This window comes from Crinia signifera, chromosome 5 (assembly GCF_055691185.1).
Source record: "Crinia signifera chromosome 5, ASM5569118v1, whole genome shotgun sequence".
Classification (NCBI taxonomy): domain Eukaryota; kingdom Metazoa; phylum Chordata; class Amphibia; order Anura; family Myobatrachidae; genus Crinia; species Crinia signifera.
This window is the reverse complement of record NC_139221.1, coordinates 205,361,957-205,389,420: the sequence shown is the minus strand read 5'-3', so window position 1 is coordinate 205,389,420 and position 27,464 is coordinate 205,361,957. Positions and strand designations below refer to the sequence as shown.

Here is a 27,464-nt window from a genome sequence, read left to right as displayed (position 1 = left end):
TAATCTGTATATTTAGCAAAACACCCCACACTTTTTATGGAACACCACCATTGTGTTTGTTAGTGAAGCACATCAGTAGAATCCTGTAACTTCACCTCAAGAGTGAAATGTAATAGTGTCTGAGTTTGCCGGAGGTACCGAATGCCGGCTGATCTCTGACATTATTTTAAAGCACCAATAATTTACACAACATGGTTTTGCCTTGCAAATGATTGATGATAGGGTCCAAGTTCACCGAAGGTGCGCAATGCTGCCAAAACTCTGGTCCTATTACATTTGGACGCTTGTATTTTGACCCAGAATAGTGGTACATTATTCGCATACTGCACTACACCACCAATATTGTTGCTATGCCTACATACTTATTCTGGTTCGAAATTCATATTTAGATGTGAATAAAAACAGCTAAAATCATGTAATGTTTGCATTTAACCATCTGTAGATAAAACCAGGACTAATTTCAGTTCGGATCCACAAAATTCAGGTGGGTATGCCATGGATCTAAATAAGAAGCTCTATTTTTGCTATGGATGAGGCTAAATTACTGGTTGATCAAAAGGATGTCAATCAGAAAGGTGGCTTTACAACTATGTTTAAAAATGTAAAGCTAGCAGTTACAGTGCTGCAGATCGCATTAGAAACATGTTGGCATTCTCGGTTCAAGATCACATTGCCCTCCTCCATATCAGACATTGACACCCTCCATACCAGCCATACCAATCCCCTTTTACTACATGTGGGTGCTTAACAGACTTTTTGAGTTTGAACTAAAATGTTGGGATGAATAACCATCAGTAAGGATCATTGATTATCAGTATTACTTTTGAGTTTGGCAAGTTTTTGTTTTTTATTTATTTTTTATATACACAATATACTACACTATTTGGTGTTCTTGTATCTTTCTATATCCTTATTTCAGATCAGCCCATAACTGGTTTATGACTTTTTCCAGAGATGCAGATAAATTATTAAATTCACTCTTGAGGTTATATGATTTAGGGTTGCACAAGTGCAAACAATTAGTTATTTTTATTACTATTATACATTTAATGTATACAGGTATATTTTTCCTATCTAAAGCATCTCATTGCTCTTTTCTGCATTTACATTACAAGAACACTTTTGGGAAGTTACTATGTTGAATAGAAAACGGTAGGTTCATCTTAATGTTTGTCCATTAGGCAGCCGCCTAGGGCCACACAATTCTAGGAACCTTTGTGCAATCAGAGTGGTGTGACAGCTTCTCCCAGCTTGCAGACAGACGGTGAATAACTGTCAGCATGCTGATTGGAGGATGGCTTGAGTGCTGACAGCCAATCAGTGCATGAGTAATCTGTAAAAATGCATTAAACATCCCAACATCTTATGTGTACCTTTAGCATGTCATATATATACATTCTTAACTTAACATAACTAAACCTGAAATAAAGACTCGGAGGCATAGGTTTGGCAGAAATTGTTAACTGATTTATTTGTAGCAACTTTTAAGCTAATTTGATTATTTAAATTAATTTGATTAATTAATTAATGGTGGCCAAGAAAGAACGGCTACTAATGTAACTCCACCCCAACTCTAACGTAACTGGCCTAAATCAAAAACAGGCGGTATCCAACTCTACCAAACAGCATTGACTACCCACCCAGCCGGGTGGGGTCGCTGTCCCCGAACGGGTGATCCAGCAAAAGGCCTAAGCCAATGAGAGGCGAGTGCACCGCAAACAAGCCATTAAAACGTCAACATAAACATGTAGTGTGAGCTAATTGATTAAATCTGCCGTTCTTTCCCGCCTATCAGCTAACGCGATTAAACCCACCACCCTCGATAAGCAACAGGGAAGGGAGGGCGGGGAATTCTTCAGGAAGAAGAGGAAGTCTCCTCCTCTTCTTGCTATTATCAATCAGTTACCCAAACCAGCCCTATGCCCTTATTGGATCCCCGAGTCACATGCATCCCAGTGTGACACGCAGATGGGGATGTTTAATTCACTCCATGTCAAGTGCTGGCATTACGTTACTCAACTAAATGTATGCTTCAGACAAATTAAATGATTATTTTAAAGAAGTTATGCTATCATCAAGATTTTGAGGGTGCATCTCTGAAATTCTTCACTTTATTGATAACAATACATTACTAAAGTCTTACCCTAAATAGCTTGCTTCCCGACTTGCAGACTTTCACTTCTTCAGCAGGAACATAGGAAACACACTCATCACAGCAGTGCTCTTTCCCATTGCTACAGGTTCCAGCAGGAGAACAGTTCCTCCTGCAGACTACAGTGGAGTCCTGGATAAAAAAATTAAATAATAATTATACAAATGCTTTACAATAAAGGACAAATCAGCAATACAAAAACTGTGTTTGGACCCTGAAATTTCAACTCTTTGTCATATACAGGTAAAACTACGCCAATGATAATGTACAGCATTGATAGTTTAATGTATCAAACATTCTAAAGAGGGGACAGCTACTGTCGGAACGTCATGACAGTCAGAATCCCAGCCATTTTTGCAGTCTTCTGACATGAATGCGACAGACGTTAGTCATTGTCCCGACAGTCGGTATTCAATGTCCCAACTGTCGAATGCCGTTTTGTCGCAAAATGGACACAGATTCAACAATCCATGACCGTGTCCGACAATACAGACTCGCTGTATCAAGTACCGGCCGGGGTGACAAGTCTGGGAAACTTGGAGGGATTAAGTATTACTTGCTTACTATACTTAACTCTTTAAGTGATAATATCTCTGTGAGGGATGTGCAAAATATACACAAAAAGATGCCAGTGTCGCTCACATTTGTTACATAAATTCAAATAAAAAATGTTTAAAAAAATATTATAAAAATATTATATTTGCTATAGAGATGTTTGCGTTCGTTTTTAGAAACAGCTGCATTTTGGACTGATTATAGATCAGCACTCAATCCTTAGTGTGATTTCTTTCCCTGTGAGATGTGCACGTAAAGAGAATTTCAGGGCCACATTGAAGCACCTGGATGTCCCTGGGTGCCTCCCATGCATACATGGAGCATATATTATGCATTTTTAATTGGAGTGCTATGAGACAAGTACATTTTTTCTTAACTAACCTATTGTGATCCCTATGACTCAATTCTAAATATTTGGCATCTTTCTATCTTACCTGACTTATTGGGCAACAACAACCTAAAAACGAATAGTATTGTAAAACATGTAATACAACACTTCCACTTTAAGGTAGGCTATTTATGTTTTAATCACAACTATCATATGATACTCAATCTCTCAGTTTCAGCCTCATGCTGTAGCTGGACAAGTGACACATGCAAAGAAAAAGCATCCAAATGGAGCGTTTATATTTGGCTGCAGGTGCGTAACTTACCCTGCAGGTGCATGTCGTGCAGCTGTCATACATAAAGCTGGAATTATTGTCGTAGACATCACTTCGAAACAAGCAGCTGCCAGAAGGCAAGTCAAACACTTTTCTTTGGCCTGAAAAAAGGCAATAAAAAATAAAAAAAAATGAAGCAAGAGAAAACATTTATTTTATTAACATGCAATTTTTAAATATTAAAAATCTGTTTTTATGAAACAGTTGAAAGGGATAATAAACTGTTTCTTAATACTTTCAGAAGAGAATTTCCTTTTTTCTGCAAAATCTGAGGTTAACATCAATGCAATAACTAACTAGGTGCTGGGCCGCCGAGAGCCAGATTGAGCCTCGCGGGTTTTGATGTAGCTGTTGCAAAAGCTTAATCCCACTGCAATTATTCTGCTGAGAGTTTACAGATGTACAACAATAATATTAGATGAGTGCCTTGAAAAATGATTGTCACATATTTTATCACTCCCAGAGACGTATTGCCATTGTTATACAATGGAGTGAATGCAGTTATGATGATGCCTTGTTTCTGTCCTCTGCAATAATGGATCACTGGAAATGTTCAGCAGTATACTGAACATCGGAGATGTTACCTTACCGTCGGATTGCTAACCGCATCCCGTGTATAAGATGCATGTGAAACAATAATGAATTTTGTGTTTAGACAGATATGCCATTATGGTATGGAAATATCATCTGTATGTATGTGAAAATCTGATGACAACTTTGACATTTTTCTGCAAAAATACCTGGCCCCATATCATACTTTTTTATGCCCGGGAGACTCCTGAGTGTTATGTAATGAAAGTAAATGGACATTTAGACAGCCTTTATTATATTTATCAAGCATCACCTTCGAATCTTGGATCTTAATCTGTACTTCTCCGTAAAACCTTAACAAAACCTTTTTTGTTATTGATTCAAAATGAAAGAACTGTTGTAAATAAGATCTATCTATTATTCTAAATGCTTATCTTTGTGAAACTGCTCTATCTCCTAGCAGTGCTACCCTGCATGTATAATGTGAATGGGATATGGTCACTAGGTCGACCCTACTGTATTTAGGTTGACATGCATTGGGTCGACAGTCAAAAAGTTGACATGAGTTTTTCACGTGGTGATAGGCGGTATATTATGCTCTACCATCCCTACGGCATGGCAGGAGAATAAAAGTGTTCAGAGCGCAGTGTGGCATGCTGCCCAAAGCATGGTGAGGGCTGCGAGCCATGCGAGGGAACGCAGTACACTTTGACTGTGTCTATGTCAACAATGTCGACATTCGGGACAAAAACCATGAAAAACTTATGTTGACATTTTGACTGTAAACCTTCCCAGTTGACCTAATGCTTGTTTGGACTTTCCAACCCTGTTGACCTTAGCCATGTCAACCAATTTCAAGTGTCAGCATAAGCCCTGTTCACCTAAATAGGGTCATCTTAACGACCCATACCGAATGTGAATGATGCGGGCAAGGAAGATTTAGCAGGTATTATGATAAACTACAGTACAAGGATTGATATCTACTGCTAATGTATAGAATAATGAGATAATGATAAGAATGTAAATTAATCTGCTCTGCTATTTAAAACATACAGGATTTGTGTTAGTGAGTCTGGCAGATCCACAGTACAATGACATGATGATCAGTGTACTGAAGCCAAATAATACATATAATAAGAGAAGAAGGTGAGTTAATGATAGGAGAAAGTACTGTAATAGTTGTATCAAGTGGACTTCTGGCCCCACATCATACTTGTTTCTTCTCCTGGAATGTCCGGGAGCCCACAGAGCAACCCACCCTCATTAATGTTGCCGATTTACAGTGGCTTGATAACAAGATTTTGGGTAAATAGTGTCATTAGCCACAATCCTACAGCAGGATGTAGTCAGTTACATGCAGTATCAGGTTATATCACAGAATGTGTTGTTGTAACAAAGGATCTCATGGATTTCCAGGTGTTTTTCTTTCTAATATGACACTACCAATTAGGTTAGATAACATATTTAGTGATGCAACTGAGGATCTGGACATTTTGGATCCGCAAAATGTTCTTAGCCAAAGGGTTTGACCTATGTCTGAAGCGTCACATGATTTGGTCACATTCTACCTCTTTGAACGAGTTAAATACAGAATCATGCTGTCAATTGCAGCTAATTACTAATATTCTAGCCGTTTCGTTATACACCCTATCAAAATAACATTTGTCTGTATTATTTCAAATACAGTTTTAAAGATCAGTAAATTAGGATCATTTTGACTCCCAGCTGAGGTAATTGAAAGTTGAGAACTAAAGAAAAGTTAGAATATGAATATAATATTGTATACTGTCAGAAGAAAACCACAGTCTATACCTGGGTGATATGTTAGGAAGAGACCACCAAACAAAAACAAACACCTATTTAAAAAAACAGCTGTAGAATAAAATACATGAAAAGCCCAATTTTAAGGCCTCCTACAAGAATGGCTACCTTTATATTTTTTTTATTAGAAATCATCATGGGGGAAATGTAATAGGATGACAGATTCAGAAAGTGAGAGATTTGGTAAGAAATCTCCAGTTTTTTTAAAAGCGGCAATCATTTACATTTACCAGTTTGATTTTGGAATGTAAATGATTGCCGCTTTTAAAAAACTGGAGATTTCTTACCAAATCTCTCACTTTCTGAATCTCTTATGCTATTAAATTTCATCCTCTGTGCCCATGTTTAAAACAAACCCCATCTAAACTTAACAAATTAGGCTATATTCATAAATCACAAGATTTATTATTATGTGAAAGAGAGGGTTACATTATTCAGTGACACGTAGACGGTGCTACATAAAGAACTGTGTCAGTTAAAGAGAAATTCATCAAATTGAAGAAACTTCTGTTATTTACCTCATTCAGCAGCAAACAGGACTATAAGCAAAATAAATGTCTTACAAATGTGTAGACGATGCTTTCACTGCTTAGCTTCATTTATCATGGCCATATACTATTGTCAAGCCTCCTACGTCCTTGGCCACCCATCAACCATGAGTAAAACAAATAATTTCAGTGATACAAAGTATCCTATCACAACACCGTAGTATAAAAAAATGTATTCCTTTATATGCAAGCCAACAAAGCTTATTGTCTAGGCTTTATTTTTTTAATTACAAGTTACCTCATTATAATTTCTTCTTAGTTTACAAATGTTTCCCATCCCCTTGTTCTCTAGGTATATATTTATTTTAAAAGTCTGTCTTGTGCTATTCCAAAACCCTTTGTACATTTTCTGCTGTGTTTATAACATACCCAACTACAGAGATGGCACTTTGTTGTGACTACACTGATTATAATATCCTTTATTTCTATTTTGATCTCTGGCAATTTTTTAATATTTGACCATCAGTGGCTGGTTAGGCCGCAGCCTAGGGTGCCAGAACAGGGGGTTGTTACACCTTGCAGATGACAGCTGAGGAATAAAATGAAAGCCTAATGTATTACATTGTGCTACAACACCAGCTGGTCAGCCTTAAGGTGTCCATACAAGGTGCGTTTTGGGCTTGCAATGTGATGCGCACTCCCGCAAACATCACATTACAAAGTACAAAATGTATGCGCAGCACATACTTTTTTAACTAGATAGCATTGCATCTAGTTCAAAACACATCGCATGCATTTTGACCTAGATACAATGTGATCTAGTTGAAAATGCACAAATCACATTGCACTCTGTGTGGGCACCTTAAAGCCAAAGTCTCTTTCATATGCCACAAGCATTAGGTCCTACATGCTAGTTGTATTACCTTCATTACATACACATGTGCAGTATGACTGAGTGTCCCTGAGTGACCATACACGTATATTTAGCAGCATTACAAGGGTGGTTTTAGGTGTGTTAGCCTAGGGCAACTTGAACCTTGAATCAGGCCCTGTTGACCATTATCTGTATTGCCATCGTTCACTCAATTAAATCCATTAAAGTAGAATAATTAACCCTAGGTATCCAAAAAGAGGGTGTGACCTTATGGGGTAGGGACTTACTGCATTATCCCATTTTCATCAATCTGGGAGCATAGCCAGCACTCCAGGAGATGCTGGGCTACACCCAGGGACTCTCCCTGCACTGCCAACTCCTCCTCGGTGACCAGTGGCCTAGTGACACCACTGTTCACAAAGACAACCGGCCAAAACCATGCTTTGTAATTAATTGGTCCTTTAAAAATAAACCTCTGAGTTTGAGCCGGCATTCCGCACAGCCTCTGAACTCAGAGGCTATTACATTTGGCCAAATATAGAGGGTTACAGGAATCTTAGGACCTAATGTTTTTGAGAGAAAAAAATGTATGGGGGGAGGGGGTATTTTACCTATGCAAGTTCTCTCAGCACTCCATCATAAAAAAAGCTATTGAGGACTATCTATCGTCTATCTATCTATAAATATTATTTTTTTGTTTTTGAGAGAGAGACAAAGACAAGTATATATATATATATATATATATATATATATATATATATATATATATATATATATATATTATGTATAGGAAGGGATTCCCGGCACTCACTGTCAAAGCACAAGAACTTCGGTGCCACACAATCCCGGTAAGGATAGTAATACGTAGAGGTGGGTGGGCACTCGTAAGATTTTCCAATCTGCACGGCGGCAGGGTTAGAGATAAATAAGTTGAGGACACAAGTTTTGTGGGTCAATGTTTCGGGCTCCTGGCCCTTTATCAAGACATGATAAAGGGCCAGGAGCCTGAAACGTTGACCCACAAAACTAGTTCTTTGGAATATGGAAATTGGACCATATCTATGATATTTACCTGATGGGAGCACTACAATTGAAGATTTCTATAACCGTGAGTGCATTGGACATATAAGGGTATATATAGATATATATCTATATATATATATAGATATATATATCTATATATATATATAGTAGGCAAAAAAGCAGCGTCACTCCAAAGGGCTTCAATCAAGAGAATTTATTATAACAAGTGGTCGACACGTCCAGGTCTCAATCAAGAGAATTTATTATAACAAGTGGTCGACACGTCCAGGTCTCAATCAAGAGAATTTATTATAACAAGTGGTCGACACGTCCAGGTCGACGTTTCAATGCAACAGCATTTTTATCAAGACAGCGTATGTATCTGGTCACACGCTGTCTTGATAAAAATGCTGTTGCATTGAAACGTCGACCTGGACGTGTCGACCACTTGTTATAATAAATTCTCTTGATTGAGACCTGGACGTGTCGACCACTTTTTATAATAAATTCTCTTGATTGAAGCCTTTTGGAGTGACGCTGCTTTTTCGCCTACTACCTCAACTTTGCGGAAGGCACCCAAAGGCACATTATCACCCCCTTGATTGGTTTGAGTGCCGGCTCTTAGCTACCTATCTATATATATTGATATATATCTATATAGATATATATAGATATATATCTATATATATATATAGATATATATCTATATATATATATATAGATATATAGATATATATCTATATATATATATATATATATATATATATATATATATATATATATATATATATATATATATATATATAGATATATATATCTTACTGGGATTTTAAGATTTGAGGCACTTTACATTACATTGAAAAAGATGTCTTTAAGCAGCCATTGCACATTCATATCCTGGATAATAGAAACATACTTTAAGCCAAAAATCACGGGGGGTAAAAAGCTGATTATTCCAGTGCTATGTAAACTATCAATGGCCGGGTCTGTTTAACTGGAAAAGAATTCCAAAACTTTACAGAATGCAAATATGTGTCAATACTAACCATCATTTGTATTTCTTAACATCTTGTAAATTACAAACCAAACACAGGGACAAGAGAAATGCTCATAAAACACACAGAAACTGTTCCCACTGTTTACAAGGATTATATCACAGAGAAATGATTTATTCTTTTTGGGAAGACAGTTTGACACTGACTTCTAGACTGTAACCTCCAACGCTGTTTGCAGGGTTGTTTGTTTTTCTGGGCACTGCCTGGGTACTGCCTATTAATGCCATTTTGTTTTACTGTAATATAAATTAATTGGTAGCAGTTGGTTAAATTATTGTAACGTTTATTTTTAAGAATGATTGTAATCAGTTCAGCTCTATATACTGGGTTTACTTAAAACAAAATAAATATTTTAAAAGGCAAGTTGTAAATTGTCAGTAAATGCCACGCAATGCCACACATAAGCAATGTGCTTAAAAGATCATTCTCTGTCTAAATTCCCTTAGAGGCTGCAACCTCATACACAAATGTGATGAAAATCCACTATCTGGCTCCCTTTCTGATATAAATAAATACAGTGAAAGTGACACCCCCTCCTCCTATACCAATAATATATTATTGCCAATCTGCTTTTGGTAATGTAATTCTTCTGGTCTCGACAATATCATTAATCATGCTATATTACTGTATTTCCTCATTTTATTGTTAACCACAAACCTAATTTCCCATTTTATTCCATTTCATCTGACATGTTTGCTATTGCTATATTGTTCTCCTGTTGATAGCTCTTATGCTTTTACTGTACAAAACACATATTTGATTCTACATTTCTGATGAAAAGAAACCATCTTTTCGATACAGAATTAAAATCTGGGGTGGGTTTTTTTTGGGGGGGAACGCTTCTCACTGGGCAAGTTTTTTATAGGGAGCGCTCCCTTAAAAAAACCCCACCACTACCTCCCCAGGTCCGGGCAGCGCCGCTGCACTGTCAATCAGCGGACCCCGCCCCCGCGCCGCGTCCCTGTTCCCGGCAGCTGGCTTGTCATAAGCCGGCTGCCGGGGACTTCAATAAGAAACCCAGAGGGGAGCTGGAGGAGGAGGGGGGGAGGAGGAGGCGGCGCCACAGAGGGGAGGGAGCTGGGCAGCGCAAAGCTGTATGAGATCAGTGAGTGAAGCGCTGCTCGGCTCCAAACAGTGGCAATCCCGAGAATTTTCCGGGCTTGCCAGACTGGGCACAGAGGCACTGAAGGGGTTAAACAGCAGCAAATTCTAACACACAGCTGCACTGTCCTTAACATAATTAAGCAATAAAAAGTTAAAGACAAATATTGATTTGCTGTAATTATTTTTAGAATTTAATGAGCCTCATGTGAATTATGTACTGTAATTAGAATTTCCTTAGACTGTCAGATGCATATATAGCATTCATTTATATACAGAAAGATCAGCTATCTAAATCTGAAAACAGTAAAATGCAATTATATTTTCCATGAATAATCTCATAATAGTTCTAGACTTGTGATAGCCTGCTAATATTGATCATTGCATGTATATGTGACATTTAACTCACATATCAAGAGCACTCCCACTAATTAGACAATAAAAAGGAGGGGTCAACATTCTGAATACCACACTGATTTTCCCAGTCAATCTGGTGAAAATAACGTCACCGGTGCAAGCCCAAGACAGTAGCTACTAAGCTTGGTTGTGTAGGGATATTCACGTGTGAGAAGGTGTGGGAATGGTGCTACATAAAGGGGGTGATTCAACACCAGACGGAATAGAGTAAATTTGACCCCGTTCCGAGGGTGGGGAGTATGCGCATGCGCAAGTGTATATTTGCGCATGTGCAGACCCTGGCAATTGATAACTTTAGCGAGTTGCACACTCGCCCGACCGTTCATTGCGAGAAGGGAGGGACTGGGGTTGACGGCGGTGAGAACGGGGCTCACCCATGGGAACGCCCAGCGTTTTATGGGTGTCCCTGTGAAAATGCTGGGCTTCCCATGGGGACACAGGTGGGCCGATGCCTGCCAGGGAGAGTGGCACAGGACATCCGTGCCTGCCCTGTCTTCGGCAATTTGCGTAGGAAAAAAAAAATCAGTTTCTACTATTATTTCCAAAGGCAGGAATGGTCGGCAACCATCAAATGATTTTTCCTGCTGGCGGGTTCATGCATAGGGATGTTTTAGTGAACACATCCCTTCGCATTGTACTGACGGGATTCAGTGGCAGGGGGGCGGGCGTTTGGTGAGGTTGCGTTAAGCTGCTCGGTAAGCAGCAAATGACTGTTACTGAGCGGTGTTGAATCACTCCCAAAGTAATTTGCACCGAGAAAGCATACAAACAAATAAAAATGCATTCACTCACCTATACATTTTGGGCAACACTGTCCAGTAGGAATGTGACTGAGATGCTGGGGGCATGAGAGAATGGGGCAGACTTCTTTAATGCACTGTGTCCTGCCTCCCTAAAGGAAAATAGGTGAAGTTAGAAAATTATATGTCTGGCCTAATAATACAGCATTTGGTGAAAATCATTATGTGATAATAGCATTTATTCAGTTTTAGTAGTAGGTTATAAAAATAACACAAATTCAACTTATTTTGACTTTAGTCCATTGGCATATGGTATTTTCCTCAGTGCAGTATTTAACATAAAGGCACAGTAACAATTGTCATATTTAGATATTTAGATTAAAGAGCTAATTTTGTCATATCATCTATATATATATATATATATATATATATATATATATATATATATATATATATATATATATATATATATATATATTAGGGCGGAGTGAAAAAACTGAAATTGAGAAATTCAAAATCGGCTAGTGTGGGAAAGTTGTGACTTGACCTGAATAAGAAATGTGCAAAAGCATTTTGATCTGAGTCAACATCTTCTGTTCTGGCAAGAGGCCCGAAGTTTCACTTTTTAGGTGAAAATAACGAAACCTATGAAGATGCTCCGATCTAGTTATAATTATGTCCGGATGTCTTAGAGTGGTTCATTAATATACTTTAACATAGTAAAAAAACAGTACGAGCTTGTCATAGTGCAAAGTGACTAACTTTGGCAGGAGAAAAAATCCCTGATAATTGACCCATTTTCATGGTCACAATTGTGAATATTGTGTGTTTTCTCCTGAACGTGTTTATAATAGAAGAAGCACAAATACTCTAAATGGAATTTCAGTGACACTGTGTGAAATATAACACTGCATAATAGCCCTTAATCAGACCTGATCGCAGTACAAATTTGTTCTCAAAATGGGCAAAACAAATGCTGCATTGCAGGTGGGGCAGATGTAACGTGCTGAGAGAGTTAAATTTGGGTGGGGTGTGTTGAAACTGAAATCTAAATTGCAGTGTAAAAATAATGCAGCAGGTATTTACCCTGCACAGAAACAAAATAACTCAACACAAATCTAAAGGTGGCCATACAGATCGATTGTCAGATCTGGCTGGTTGGAACAAATACCTGGTAATATCTGAATGACAGTTTTTGGCAGTTTTCCAGCATTTCAAAGCAAAGTGCTCTCATCCATTACCAGTATTTTGTTCCAAACAGACAGATCGGACAATAAATCTGTAGATGTATGGCCACATTAATTCCCTCTGCACATGTTACATCTGCCCCACCTGCAGCTGCATTACAGCATATAATTATGCCAAAGATAAGCCAATATATTAACAGTTAAATACATTAAAGTGCATTATGCTGTAATAAGTATTGCTGATCAATCCTGCCTAGCAGGGCAGTCTTTTTGTATGGGCTTAATGGGCACTTGCCCAGGGGCCCCAGGCATATAAGGGCTCTATGTTGATAGCTGAGGATCCCCTTTTTCCAGGGATACCAGAATTTTGAAAATCGGCCCTGGGGAACTGCAGATATCCAACTTCAAAGCAGCAGTCCACATCCGACCTGTTAATTACAATTTCCAGTCATATTTCTCAGGTTCTCTCTGACACTAGCGGCTTGTCTCTATCATGCCCAGAACCAGAGATATCAGCCTTCAAGCAGCCGGTCCCTGCTCCAGCTCCAAACGTCTGGTGTAGTTTTATATTTTTGTCAATGGATTGCTCTGGCTCCTGATCTCTGATACCTAAGTTCCCAGCACCTCCTGAAAGTTGGGACTCTAGGTTTTTATACTAGGCTAAGAAATCTATTTCCAGATAATGGCGATATCTGCAGTCAAACAAGCTGCCCTTCCACCGGAAAATGACGAATATTAAGCCCACTCCATTATCCAACCGTCCCCTGTGTATAAAACACCCCCTACCTCCCTCGAAGTCATTTACAAGGGACCCTTCATACAGCTCAGTGCTCCCTTCCACACGTTAGTGTTCACCCTCCCACCACCTGTGCAGTAAAGGAGTAATTAGCAGAAGTTACTGCTCCAGGTCCTACATGTTGAATGGAAGATAGAGTACCCCCTGCCACCCGTGGGACATCAAAGCTGCTGCTGATACCACCCCCCACCCCTAGGAGGGGAGAATGGGTAAGGGCCCCAGTGCATTGCTTTGCCCAGGTGCCCACACTGCTGTTAAGATGGCCAGGGGCGTAACTATAGCACCGCAGCCCCCGCCACCACGGGGGGGGGGGCGCTGTGCATGTGGGGGCGCCGGGGGCTGCGGTGCTATAGTTACCTACCCCCCAATCCCCCGCAGACTTACGTATCTTGCGGTCCCGGCTGCTCCGTTCTTCTGATGAGGACCACAACAAAATGGCCGCCCCCATATAGCAAACAGTTCTCTGAAACTGTCTGCTGTATGGGGGCGGCCATTTTGTGGTGGTCCTCAGCAAATGAACGGACGAAGCCGCCGGGACCAGCGCGACAGGTAAGATTGCGGGGGAGGGTTAGCATAGGCGGCGGGGCGGCCGGGGGGGGGGGTGCTCGACGGGGCGGCGGCGGCGGGGGGTGGGTATGGGCGCCCCCCCCCTAACGGCGGGGGGGGGGTGGTGCCCAAAACGTAGCTACGCCACTGAAGACGGCCCTGCTGCCTAGAAATGAACACAGTGATTGGCATATATGTACTGCTGGACACCACTCATAGAATGATTAACCTGTTATTTTTTGAATCAATGTTCTTGTTTTTTTTTCCCCTTAACATTAGATGTATTTGTTTATTTATGTATTTACAGTTTTATAGTATATAGCTCAGCAGATTACGTTGCGCTTTACATTAGTAGACAGTGATAAAACAAACTGGGTAATGACAGACAGACTTGGGGGTTAGAGGGCCCTGCTGCAAGCTTACAATTTATTACATCATAATACACTTCAACGTATTTAACAGTTAATATATTGGCTTATCTTTGGCATAATTATATGCTGTAATGCAGCCCAATCATGTTCCCAGTATAGGGGATGCAACACTGTTTTTCTGTCAATAAACAGAAGTAATATGTAAAATGATACATTAGACAGTTTACACTTACTTGTAATACTTATTGTAACAGTTACTGTTTTTCAATAACAGACTGCAACAGTTATTTCTTATTTATATACACAGGATTGTCTATATTTGTATATGCACTGCAAAGAGAGCAGCATAAATCCAATTTCATGTATTTCAGTGACACTGTGTGAAATATAACACTGCATAATGGCCCTTAATCAGACCTGATCGCAGTACAAATTTGTTCTCAAAATGGGCAAAAAAATGCTGGACTGCAGGTGGGGCAGATGTAACATGTGCAGAGAGATTTAAGGTGGCCATACATCTACAGATTTATTGTCCGATCTGTCTGGTTGGAACAAAATCCTGGTAAAAGATGAGAGCAAATGACAGTTGACCATTTGCTTTGAAATGCTGAAAAACTGTCATTCAGATATTACCAGCTGTTTGTTCCAACCGGCCCAATCTGACAATCGATCTGTAGATGTATGTCCACCTTTAGATTTGTGTGAGTTATTTTGTTTCTGTGCAAGGTAAATACCGGCTGCATTATTTTTACACTGTAATTTAGATTTCAGTTTCAACACACCCCACCCAAATTTAACTCTCTCAGCACGTTACATCTGCACCACCTGCAATGCAGCATTTGTTTTGCCCATTTTGAGAACAAATTTGTACTGCGATCAGGTCTGATTAAGGGCTATTATGCAGTGTTATATTTCACACAGTGTCACTGAAATTCCATTTAGAGTATTTGTGCTTCTTCTATTATAAACAGGTTCAGGAGAAAACACACAATATTCACAATTGTGATCATGAAAATGGGTCAATTATTAGGGATTTTTTCTCCCACCAAAGTCATTCACTTTGCACTAGGACAATCTCGTACTGTTTTTTACTATGCTAAAGTATATTAATGAACCACTCTAAGACATCCGGACATAATTTTAACTAGATCGGAGCATCTTCATAGTTTTCGTCATTTTCACCAAAAAAGTGAAACTTCAGGCCTCTTGCCAGAACAGAAGATGTTGACTCAGATCAAAATGCTTTTGCACGTTTCTTATTCAGGTCAAGTCACAACTTTTCCACACTAGCCGATTTTGAATTTCTCAATTTCAGTTTTTTCACTCCGCCCTAATATATATATATATATATATATATATATATATATATATATATATATATATATATATATATATATATATATATATATATCCAATGTATAAAGAGCGCACTCACCAGACTTAGTACTCAGTTAAAACTTCAAGGCTTTATTGAATCCATTAAAAGCTTCATGGCATAGTCGACGTTTCGGGTCTACATATGACCCTTTTTCAAGACAGCAAGACGCCCGGTTCCCCGACGTTTCGGGTCTACATATGACCCTTTTTCAAGACAGCAAGACGCCCGGTTCCCTGAAGCATCTGCTTCAGGGAACCGGGCGTCTTGCTGTCTTGAAAAAGGGTCATATGTAGACCCGAAACGTCGACTATGCCATGAAGCTTTTAATGGATTCAATAAAGCCTTGAAGTTTTAACTGAGTACTAAGTCTGGTGAGTGCGCTCTTTATACATTGGATATCTATGGCACACAGGAATTGTGGTCTGAGTTTTTGTCACCCCAGCAGCTATGCAAAGGAGATTTGAGAGTGCTGCTTTCTTCTAATCAATATATATATATATATATATATATATATATATATATATATATATATGTCTGGTGTCCGTGAGTCTCAGAAACACTGTCATCTGCTGGCAATGAGTGAAACTACAACTCACATGCATAAACATAGAAGGTAGCAGACTAGCTTTCAAAGCTTTTGCTTGGAGTGGGCTTATTAGTAGTTAATATATAAATTAATGTAAAATACAATATTTATTATGTGTGCCCCCGCAGGTTGCTAGTAATGTCCTCTGTCGTCTGTACAGGCAGCTTAATCTGAACATATCGTCAACAGCTTTTCTTCTGGAAGTGGCCACTGATGATATTGTTTGTTAAATTGCTCAGTGTGTATGCACTATATTGATTATCCAAAAGCTCAAGGGAAATCATAAATTACATTGTATTGTTTTCAGCATTGTCTAATGTGTATCCAGCTTTACATAATTATATAGATAGTGCACTTAGACAGTATACAGGGACAGGAGCCCAAAGTGGCAGGGCTCCAGCTATGCTGTGATTCAACATGCAACATCAACATTCACCAGCAGGAACCATCTGGACAGTCCAGCAGCAGTGGCAGGTGCACCATCACTTGTACCAGACAGGGACTATCCTGACCTCTACTGCCAGAATTATCACGGCTACATGGCTACAGCCAATTATCTCTGCAGCAGCAGTGGATGTGCCACAGCACTCTATTGGAAGAGCTGTGGTCACAATTGGATGCTGTGGTGAACCTCAAAGGGTCTGCTGTACATCCAGCTGTGGCGTTATGGCCTGAAGCCTGGAGGCAGGTGTCTCCATTGCCTCTGGGAGTTACATCCATGACTTAGGCCACTCAGCAGCTGTGTAGCATGGTACTGTAGCTCACCATAGGCACTATGGCAGCAGACTCTCTCTGCTCTTCTGTGGAGCTTAATTCTGTGAGTGTAAGAAGTTGGAAGGTATTGCTACATACAGGTGTATAACTTAATCACACTTGTACACTAGAAATAAAGAGACTTGTAAGAACAAATCGAAGAGGCCCTATTCCCAAATTACCTTCCAATACTGCACATGTCTGCGATAAGATGAGATCTGGGCATACTGTATGTGCATATCAGTGATTTGGTGGACAGCATAATGACAGTATAGCCATGTGAATTAGTCTAATTAACTCTTTACCTTCACAGAGTACAGTAGGCTTTCTCTATGGGCAAGAACAAGCAATCCTTCTAAAAACAGTAGGTGGAGAAGTTACCAATAGAAATCTATCCACTCTTAGGGCCTTATTCTAGTTCACTCTTTCTGACAAAATCCTTCTTAGGTGGACAATACCATGTGCCCCGCAGGTGGGGCAGATGTAACTTGTGCAGGGACAATTAGATTTGGTAGGGTTTTACTTCAAAGTGAGATCTATTTTGCAGTGTAAAAATAAAGCAGCCAGTATTTTCCCTGCACAGAAACAAAATAACTCACCCAAATCAAATTCTCTCTGCACAAGTAACATCTGACCCACCTGCAGTGCACATGGTTGTGTCCATCTAAGAAGGATTTTTTCAGAAAGAGTGAACTAGAATAAGGCCCTTAGTGGTCATTTCAAAGAACAAATACATTTTACTGTAGTTTGTTATATAATTTTCTTCACTTGTTGAATTAATCACCTACTTACTCTCTAACACAAACACAGCTTAGTTCTGTGAGTGCTGTTAATGGATTTCAAGGTACAAAACAGTTATTATGTGTATTTTGTGCTTATACTGCCTATGTGAAGCAAAACACTGCTTCCTAAGATAACATTGATGGATGTAAAAAGCACCTATTTACCATTATTCATAGTGCCTGAATCTCCCCTTGAGTCTCTAATGCCCTCATTCTGGTTGGTACGCTACACTGTGAATTTGCAACGACGTCCGATAGTGAAGATCTGTGTATGTGCATAATATATGCATGTGCAGGTCTTTATTGTGGGCACCCTCGGAGACTTGCATAGTCTCGAAAAACACTGGGTGTCCTCATGAAAACGGCAGTGGCTTCCTGCCTTCGGGGGGGGGGGGCAGCTGAGATCACCAGATGTCAGCTGCCCGCCCTGTTCCCGAAGCAGGGCACCGGTAATTTAAGTACCCAGAGAGTGACTTAGATTAGCGAGCGAGGCTTTGAATGGATGTTTATGTAAAACATTCATTTGCAGGCCTACGGGGACATTTGGCAGCCAGCAGGGGGCATCTGCACACCTGGCGGGCGGCATTAGTTGGCTCACAGAGCAGGGAAAAACCACTGCTTTGTGAGTCAACCAGAATCAGGACCTAAGGCCTGTAGCAGCCATTTGTGCTGCTATGGTTAGTATAATGTTCATGGGTTTAAGGACAATGGTTCACTAACATTTGGTGTCCCAGGCAGCAGTGATACAACGAAACTGACCATCTGATTTGAAAAAGGATTGAGCACCAATGCTGCAGACTACAGTATATGGGATGAAATGTATTATGCAGGCCTCTGCTATGGGACCTATTAATTGGGTTTGCTGGTGGTCTTTCATATTTCAGTTAAACACTATGTACCAGATATTCCCGAGTGCAGATAGTTAAAAAAAATGAGTCACGGGAATTGTACTTTTTACATTTAGAATTGCCTGGTTTATACCAGGTGCATGACACAGACACAAAGGGGTTTATATACTAAGCACTGGAGAGAGATAAAGTGCAGAGATAAAGTACCAACCAACAGGGGCTGGCTGGCAACTTTTAGCCTGGGGGGCAAGTCCAGAGCACTGGCCCATAAGTAACAGTGCATCGTTAAATTTAGGTTTTGCGGTTTAAAAATATGTATTAATAAAAATAAAAAACAATAATAGGACACCACAGGCTGCTCCCCTGTATAATATCAGGACACCACAGGCTACTCCCCGTCTTATAATAATAACAGGACAACAGAGGCTGCTCCCCCTGTATAATATCAGGACAACACAGGCTGCTCCCCTGTATAATAATAGTACCCCCAAAGGCTGCTCCTCCTATATAATAATGGGACCCCCACAGGCTGCTACTCCTGTATAATAAAAGTACAACACAGGCTGCTACTCCTGTATAATAATGGGACCCCCACAGGCTGCTACTCCTGTATAATAAAAGTACACCACAGGCTGCTCCCCCTGTATAATAGGACACAACAGGCTGCTCCCCCTGTCTTATTATAATAACAGGACCCCACAGGCTTCTCCCCCTGTATAATAATAACAGGGCCTTCACAGGCTGCTCCTCCTGTATAATAATGGGACCCCCACAGGCTGCTACTCCTGTATAATAAAAGTACACCACAGGCTGCTCCCCCTGTATAATAGGACACAACAGGCTGCTCCCCCTGTCTTATAATCATAACAGGACCCCACAGGCTTCTCCCCCTGTATAATAACAGGACCCCACAGGCTGCTCCCGCTGTATAATAATAACAGGACACCACAGGCTGCTCCCCCTGTATAATAATAAGGGGACCCCCACAGGCTGCTCCCCCTGTATAATAATAACGGGACCCCCACAGGCTGCTCCCCCTGTATAATAATAACGGGACCCCCACAGGCTGCTCCCTCTGTATAATAAAATTACATCACAGGCTGCTCCCCCTTTATAATAACAGGACACATCAGGCTGATCCCCCTGTATAACATGACCCCACAGGCTGCTCCCCCTGTATTATTATAATAATAATAATAATAATAATAACAACAACAATAACGGGACCCCCACAGGCTGCTCCCCCTGTATATAAAGGGACCCCCACAGGCTGCTCCCCCTGTATAAAAATAACGGGACCCCCACAGGCTGCTCCCCCTGTATAATAATAATAACAGGGCCCCCATAGGCTGCTCCCCCTGTGTAATAATAACAGGACACCCACAGGCTGCTCCCCCTGTATAATAAAAATGCATCACAGGCTGCTCCCCCTTTATAATAACAGGACACAACAGGCTGCTCCCCCTGTATAACATGACCCCACAGGCTGCTCCCCCTGTATAATATTAATAATAACTGGACCCCCACAGGCTGCTCCCCCTGTATAATAATAATGGGACCCCCACAGGCTGCTCCCCCTGTATAATAATAATGGGACCCCCACAGGCTGCTCCCACTTATAATATTAACTGGACCCCCACAGGCTGCTCCCCCTTAAAATAATAACTGGACCCCCACAGGCTGCTCCCCCCTGTATAATAACTGAACCTTACAGGCTACTCAGCCTGTACAGTCCCTCTCCCTCTTACCTTGATGCCAGACAGTGAGGCAGGCTGCAGCATAGGGAAGAAAGTGTAACGCACAGGCAGGAAGTAGGTGGAACATACAGATTCTCTGTAGTGGCCTCCTGCACTAAACATGTCCTCAGTGCAGGAGGCCGGCGGCCATGTTTATGGAGACCACTCGGAAACTGGTCAGTCTGGCTGCAGCAGCAGCCTCAGAACAATGGAGGCCCGCACGCAAAACGATTCAGCGGCCCGGGGGGCACATGGCACCCTGCCCCCCAGCCCAGCCCGCCCCTGCCAACCAACCAGCTCCTGTCATTTTTTAAACACAGCCTATAACATGGAAGTTAGGAGCTGACCATTTGTTTTGTCTGTAAAATCTGCAGAGAACAGCAAAGGAAAAGCACCAATCAAAATCAGCAGAAAATTCATCATCATCAATTGATCATCTTCTCTTATAGCTACCTGCAAATACTATGACTTTCTCAGTCATATATGCTTCTGTGTTCTTTTCTGCGTGTATTTACATTTGCTCTTCATTACAGCATGCAGCCTACATTAGAATACTCCTTCCCTCACTTTTACATCAGCACTCATGTAAAACTACACAGAGATACTGTATGTAGTCACAAACTTTGGATAGGTGCAAGAAAAATAATTCGATTGTTGCAAATTCAATTCCCAGCTATATGACAACAAATAGAAATGTGTTATTTGCAGAACACACTATGAAGTTATAACTTGTTATCCTTGACTTTCAAAATCAGTCCTGCAGCACTTTAAATATTCATGTTTAATCATTTTTCACTTATAAACTCTCTCAGTCAACTAAAACACAAAAAGTAGTTCTGTGCAATTATTCAGTATTAAAAACCAGAGCTGTTCCCTGGGAAAAAATGTTGAAAACCCTTTCGCCATCCAAGGATTAGGAACATTCGGAATAACCATCAAGTACACAGAAATTTTATGTTTTGCACCATCAAAACAGAAGCGTCAAGAGATGGGTGTTTGAAATGAAATGCAGCTCATTTGCAACTAAAGTTGGACTGGACTTTAATTACACATTACACTGTTGCAATGTGTGGTATGACATCATAATGTATTCCATGCTGACTAGCATGTTAACAAAAGTCAAGTAACCACTCTAGAATGGATAATGAGAAACACATGACAAGTTTCTAATGTCACTAATTTAGAATTATTTGAACCTCTACCAACTCTAGCAGTATTTCCACAACTACCTAAATGTAATACATGAAGTCTCTGCAAAAGCCCTCATAAAGCTGTCATGAATTCAACATTGAACTTTCATTGAAATGTTGAAAAATGAGGTGCGAATGTTGAAGGCAAAGTTGAGAAAGACCAGATGTTGATGGATCTAAGAGTTAATAATCAGAACTCCCAGTCATTAGAACTTCTCTTAGAAAAGCAGAGAAGCACTTATCTAAATTAACACAGGGACTGCTTTGTACAGCTACAAAAAAAAGCATTTATGTACATTTCATACATGAAACACAAGTACTATTAATGGGATATGACAACTATCTTTCCAAGATGGGTTACATCTGCGAGGACTAACCAAGGGTTGACCTGAAACAAATTAAGATGACACCTCCAAACATTATCACAATAAACATGAGCACTATTGGGACAAGCCCAGTCTAAATAAGGCTGACTGTTGTTTATGCCTCTGAGAATGGTATGTTCTCTATAAACATGATAGGTTTAAAAGAGAAGGAAGGGCTAGGGAGAGTCTCCATTCAGTCTATGAACAAATAAACTCAGTCAAAGGCATGAGAAACAACGTTTGTCATGTATGTTTCTATATGCATTATGGATAACTATGAAGTCAGTTGAACACAAAATAAATGGCAAGCTGATCATTTAGAGTTTTAGATTACAAAAAGCACTTGGGGCAAAATGTCATATCAGTACAATGGTCAACAAGGGAAAGTTTAAAGACTTTACAAATATAAGGCAAGCACCAATTAAAAGTCATATCTTTATAAGAAACTGTAAATAAATAAATAAATAAATATCTTTATGGGTGCTTGACCACCCCCAATATTTGTGTTGCCACTTATCATGTCTATGAGTGGGTGGTGGTAAAGAAAGCACCTTCAATCATTTTAAAAAGTTGCCTCCTAAAATGGGACCCCTAGGTAAGACACTTTATGTAACTTTCTTATGATCAAATGTCTCTTATGTTATGCATTACATTTTACACACACACTCACACACACACCAACACACACACACACACACAAAGGTTATAATATAAATGTATATGGCCAGCTATAGTTTTTCATATGTACAACCAACCAACCAACCAATTATGCTGGTTGTAATGAAAATATGGTACTACATAGGAGCAAATGACAACTAACCAATTTCTTCTAAACGTTAAAAAACAGACAACCATGTTTGTTTTGAAAAATTGGTTAAATCAAACAGACTTAACCAATTTATCTGGCTAATAGTTTTTGCCCATTTCCCAGTGTTTGGGAGCAAATTGGCACTTGTTATTCCTTCCTATACACAAGGTTTTCATTCCAACCAGCAATTTTTTTGGTTGGACAGATAATCTGAAAAGTGTATGAGCAGTTCATGGATCTTCTACAGTATTTATGTACAAATTGTTATTCAGGTGCCTTAGGTAACCTTTGGCCAGTTAGTTATTTATTATCTGTTAATAGTATCTTATATAGTGCAGTAAATTCCATTGTGCATTAAAATTGTAAGCAACTGTAATAAAATGAGTAATAACAGACAGTGATATAGGTAGGAAGGCCCTGCTGCAATGTTATTATTTTATGAGGAAAAGGCATTAAACATTTTAGTTTTTCTTCATTAAGATTTTAGAGTTTATGTAATGGGTTAATTGAATCCCAGGGCCTTGTGGGAAAAAAAACCTTAACAGGTCTAAGAACAGTAATTTAAAGCCTTACTAGATCATATAACTGCTAAAAAATAAGGAACAGTTATGTTTCCTGCAATTAGCACTGAAGATTCTCTCTATGCTGCATTCCATGGGCCTTATTTTAGTTCACTCTTTCTGACAAAATCCTTCTTAGATGGGCAAAACCATGTGCACTGCAGGTGGGGCAGATGTAACTTGTGCAGATATAATTAGATTTGGGTGGGGTTTTACTTCAAAGTGAGATCTATATTGCAGTGTAAAAATAAAGCAGCGAGTATTTTCCCTTCACAGAAACAAAATAACTCACCCAAATCTAATTCTCTCTGCACATTTTACATCTGCCCCCCTGCAGTGCACATGGTTTTGTCCATCTAAGAAGGATTTTGTCAGAAAGAGTGAACCAAAATAAGGCCCCAAGTGTGTACCCTTGCAAATACAACAGACCACCAGATATATTCTCTAACATATTTGAAGCAATTAGTTTGGCTTGAGCAATTCTTGGCAGAGATGCACTGAACATTTTTCAAAGAAGGCTGAAAGATTTGAAATAGGACAACCTGAAATTTATCCTGACTTCATATGTGTCACCAGGTATCAAATTCCAGTAGCCAACATCATGATTAGGAAAAATTTAAGTTCTGTCCCGAGCTTCCCCCTTTAATAACAGATAGTCCCTCTAGTCTTTTGACAGATGGCAATAAACCTATAAATGAATCAATTCTTGATGTAAACAATGAGAATTTAACATTCTGCCATTTCAGGAAAGTTATGACAGTTTTATGCATTTTAGTACATAACTGACATAACTTTGGTTTTATGAGAAGTACTGGATTGTGTCCATGTGAAACACCAGTGTTAATGGACAGAAGTACGAAGAGTAAAGGGTTTTAGTTTCATAACTAAAAATGAAGACACATTTATAGTGAGACTGATACTTAAATCCCTACATGATGAAAAATGTATAGGATTTATCAGCAAATCCAGGTTGGTCGCTTGAATATATTTCAAATTATTAAGAACATTAAGTCAAAGAACTCATTTAAGAAATAAGAGCATACACTTTTTTTACATTCTCTATACATCTTCTCCAGATGGGCTACGTACATGTTATACATTAATGCTTACTGAAAGGAAATTATAAAGAACTGTGTCATATACTAGATTCATTCATGAATAGGTGTATCATTATTCTTCTCATATTCATTCTCATAGCATGTGTTCGACTAATTGGTAAAAGGGCCGTGCATCTTATATACAGTCACACAAGTATCACTGATTAATGTAGAACCAACAAGAGGTGAATTAGATGACTGGGGAGGCACTGGCTAGTATCAGAGCCTGATTTATGCACACATATACTGTATATATGAATAGGAAGATTCATGTGGGCATTATAGACTAAAACTCAGCAGTATAACCTGTGTTACCCTACGTTTCCAGTATGAAAAGTCAACGTTTCAGAACGGTACTTGTGAGTTATCCGGGCTGCCGATTTTTTCATCGCGCCCGAAAAATCGCGGGCATCGCGTCGGTCGCGGCCATTATAAGGGGCCATGACGCGACCGACGCGATGCCTGCGATTTCCCATAGACAGTAATGTTAAAAGACGCGATGAACCCAATTTCCCATAGACAGCAATGTTAAAATTATTACAGTAATGTTAAATGATGTGCAAAATAAAATGACAATGTGAAATGGGCCAATATGGCCATTTCACATTGGATATGTTTTAAAAAAAAATGTTTCATGGCCCCGTTAACGCCACCCCACTATTGACGGCAACCCGAAGCGTGGTGAGCGCAGCAAGCCCACGAGGGGCGGCGGTACGCGTCCTCCGACCTTTTCATACCCCTACTATCCACGTCGGCGTGGAGTTGAGAATAGAAAGTGTGGCGAGCGCAGCGAGCCACCGAGCCCGAAGCGTGGCGAGCCCTGCGAGGGGACGCGGACACCTGTGAAGCCCGCGAGGGGACGCGGATACCTGTGAAGGTATCCGCGTCCCCTCGCGGGCCTCGCTGCGCTCGCCACGCTTCGGGCTCGGTGGCTCGCTGCGCTCGCCACACTTTCTATTCTCAACTCCACGCCGACGTGGATAGTAGGGGTATGAAAAGGTCGGAGGACGCGTACCGCCGCCCCTCGAGGGCTCGCTGCGCTCGCAACACTTCGGGTTGGCGTCAATAGCGGGGTGGCGTTAACGGTGGTGGGGGGCCATGAAACATTTTTTTTAAAACATATCCAATGTGAAATGGCCATATTGGCCCATTTCACATTGTCATTTTATTTTGCACATCATTTAACATTACTGTCATTCCTTTTAACATGGGAAATCGGGTCCAGTAATTTTAACATTACTGTCTATGGGAAATCGCGGGCATCGCGACGGTCGCGTCGCGGCCCCTTATAACGGCCGCGACCGAAGCGATGCCTGCGATTTGGGGGTAAATCGCGGGCATCGCGTCGGTCGGGTGTCCTTAAGTTAACTAAACTTAAGGACAAAATCGGCAGCCTGAATAATTCACATGTACCTTCAGAACTTATCGTCTCTTTTATCAAGTCTTGAAATGTTCATACATACTGTGTCCGCTGTGTTATTTTTGGTTGCTGAGATCTGTAGTGCCATCCTCATATCTACACGGGAATATACTTTTTGGAGATGCAACCAGGCACACTGTGGCTGTTGGAGTAAATGCAAGATATACTATCATGTTTTATGCATCCGTGTGTGTGTTTGCCATCATACTTCTTTGCTGCAGTTGCACCAAACAGCCTCTCTCAGAGCACCAGGTCACGTGAGACTGTTGCGCTGGGCATATTTTCTGAATAATATTGTTTTTGTTGGGCACTATCTGCTTGCTCTCCAAGGCGGGGGGGGGGGGGTATGTTGTCTAAAGGAGGGAATTGCGTCAGTCCAGTGCTCCCCTTGACCAGCCCCAGCAGCTACTTATCAACTTGTTCTTTTGCATCTTAGCCATCTTGCTTATCCACTTCTCCTTCACATTGGCTGCTCCTGGTTGATTGCTGGGAAAGTTCCTGAATGGATCATCTGACACTCAGTTAGCCAGATCTAATAGCTTTTTTTGTTCTTTTTATGTGATCTAATAGCTTTTTGTGTTCTTTTTTGTTGTTGTTTTTTTTTGCTGTGTTATTGGCCAGCCTCAGGCAGTTCTATTATTGGCACCAGTGCTGCCCCATCTACAGCCCCAAGCAGTTCAATCACAGACAGGAGGCTGAGCTTATAGCTGCTTTTCCTCTGATCTCTCCCTGAAAAGTCTCTGCATTTGCAGTAGAACACTGCACATGTGGTTAGCTTTCACGATAAATATGACTGGAATAACACAAAGATGAGTTTTTCTTTGCATTGCTGTCTATCACTGTATTGAAGGAACAGTGTTAGTGATCACAAGGACAGATATCTTTTGAAACAGTTGTCCACACACTACAGCAATGCTGAATTGCTCTGGTAATTAGGGGGGAAATTTACTAAAGGAAATTTGTAAAAAAATAGGTGTATTTGTAACCAGAAATGAACTTATTTTTGACATTTACTATCCCAAAAATACGGCAATTCGTAGTCGTATTGATGTGCTATCAATACGAATACGAATTGCCGTATTTTCAGGATAGTAAATGTCAAAAATAAGTTTATTTCTGGTTACAAATACACCTATTTTTTACAAATTTCCTTTAGTAAATTTCCCCCCTAGGTGTCTACGGCAGAAAATACTGATTAGTTGGATACCTAATTATAAGGGGTCATCCAGCCCCAGATGATAAATAAGCCCATAACAAACCTTTATATTGCAGTTAAATGCATCTCTGGTACATGGGGCAACATTTAGACAAGGGCTGGCATGTGAGCCACACTCAACTTGGCCTTATATAGCCTTGATTTACATAAGCCATGACACTAGGCAACATTTGTAAACAAATCAGGTAATAAATATTTATGTTTAATTTTATCATCAGTCATTCTCACTGATTGGATATGGACAGTGCTATAACCATATATCTGATATCTCCAAAGCTAACGGAAAAGGTGTCAGAGCAGTGCCATCACCCAGGAAGAAGGGATGGGCCTTTGTATTCCCAGGACCCCTGCATCTGTCTGAAGTGCTATATGGATTGTCCGGGCATTCACCCTGAAATGTATAGAG

The 27,464-nt window shown here is 40.2% G+C and overlaps 1 protein-coding gene across 2 annotated transcripts in view; it reads right to left on the bottom strand.

Moving 5' to 3' along the window:
- The window catches only part of BMPER (BMP binding endothelial regulator), a 207,164-nt gene that overhangs the window by 71,026 nt on the left and 108,674 nt on the right, over positions 1-27,464 (bottom strand). For both annotated transcript variants that reach the window (XR_014474987.1, XM_083188458.1), the window contains exons 7-9: positions 11,472-11,571; positions 3,361-3,470; positions 2,144-2,284 (exon numbers count right to left, since the gene is read on the bottom strand). Coding sequence is in view for 1 of the 2 variants with exons in the window: in XM_083188458.1 (XP_083044584.1) it covers positions 2,144-2,284; positions 3,361-3,470; positions 11,472-11,571 (351 nt within the window). In the remaining variant the exon portion in view is untranslated. The remainder of the gene's footprint in view (positions 1-2,143; positions 2,285-3,360; positions 3,471-11,471; positions 11,572-27,464) is intronic.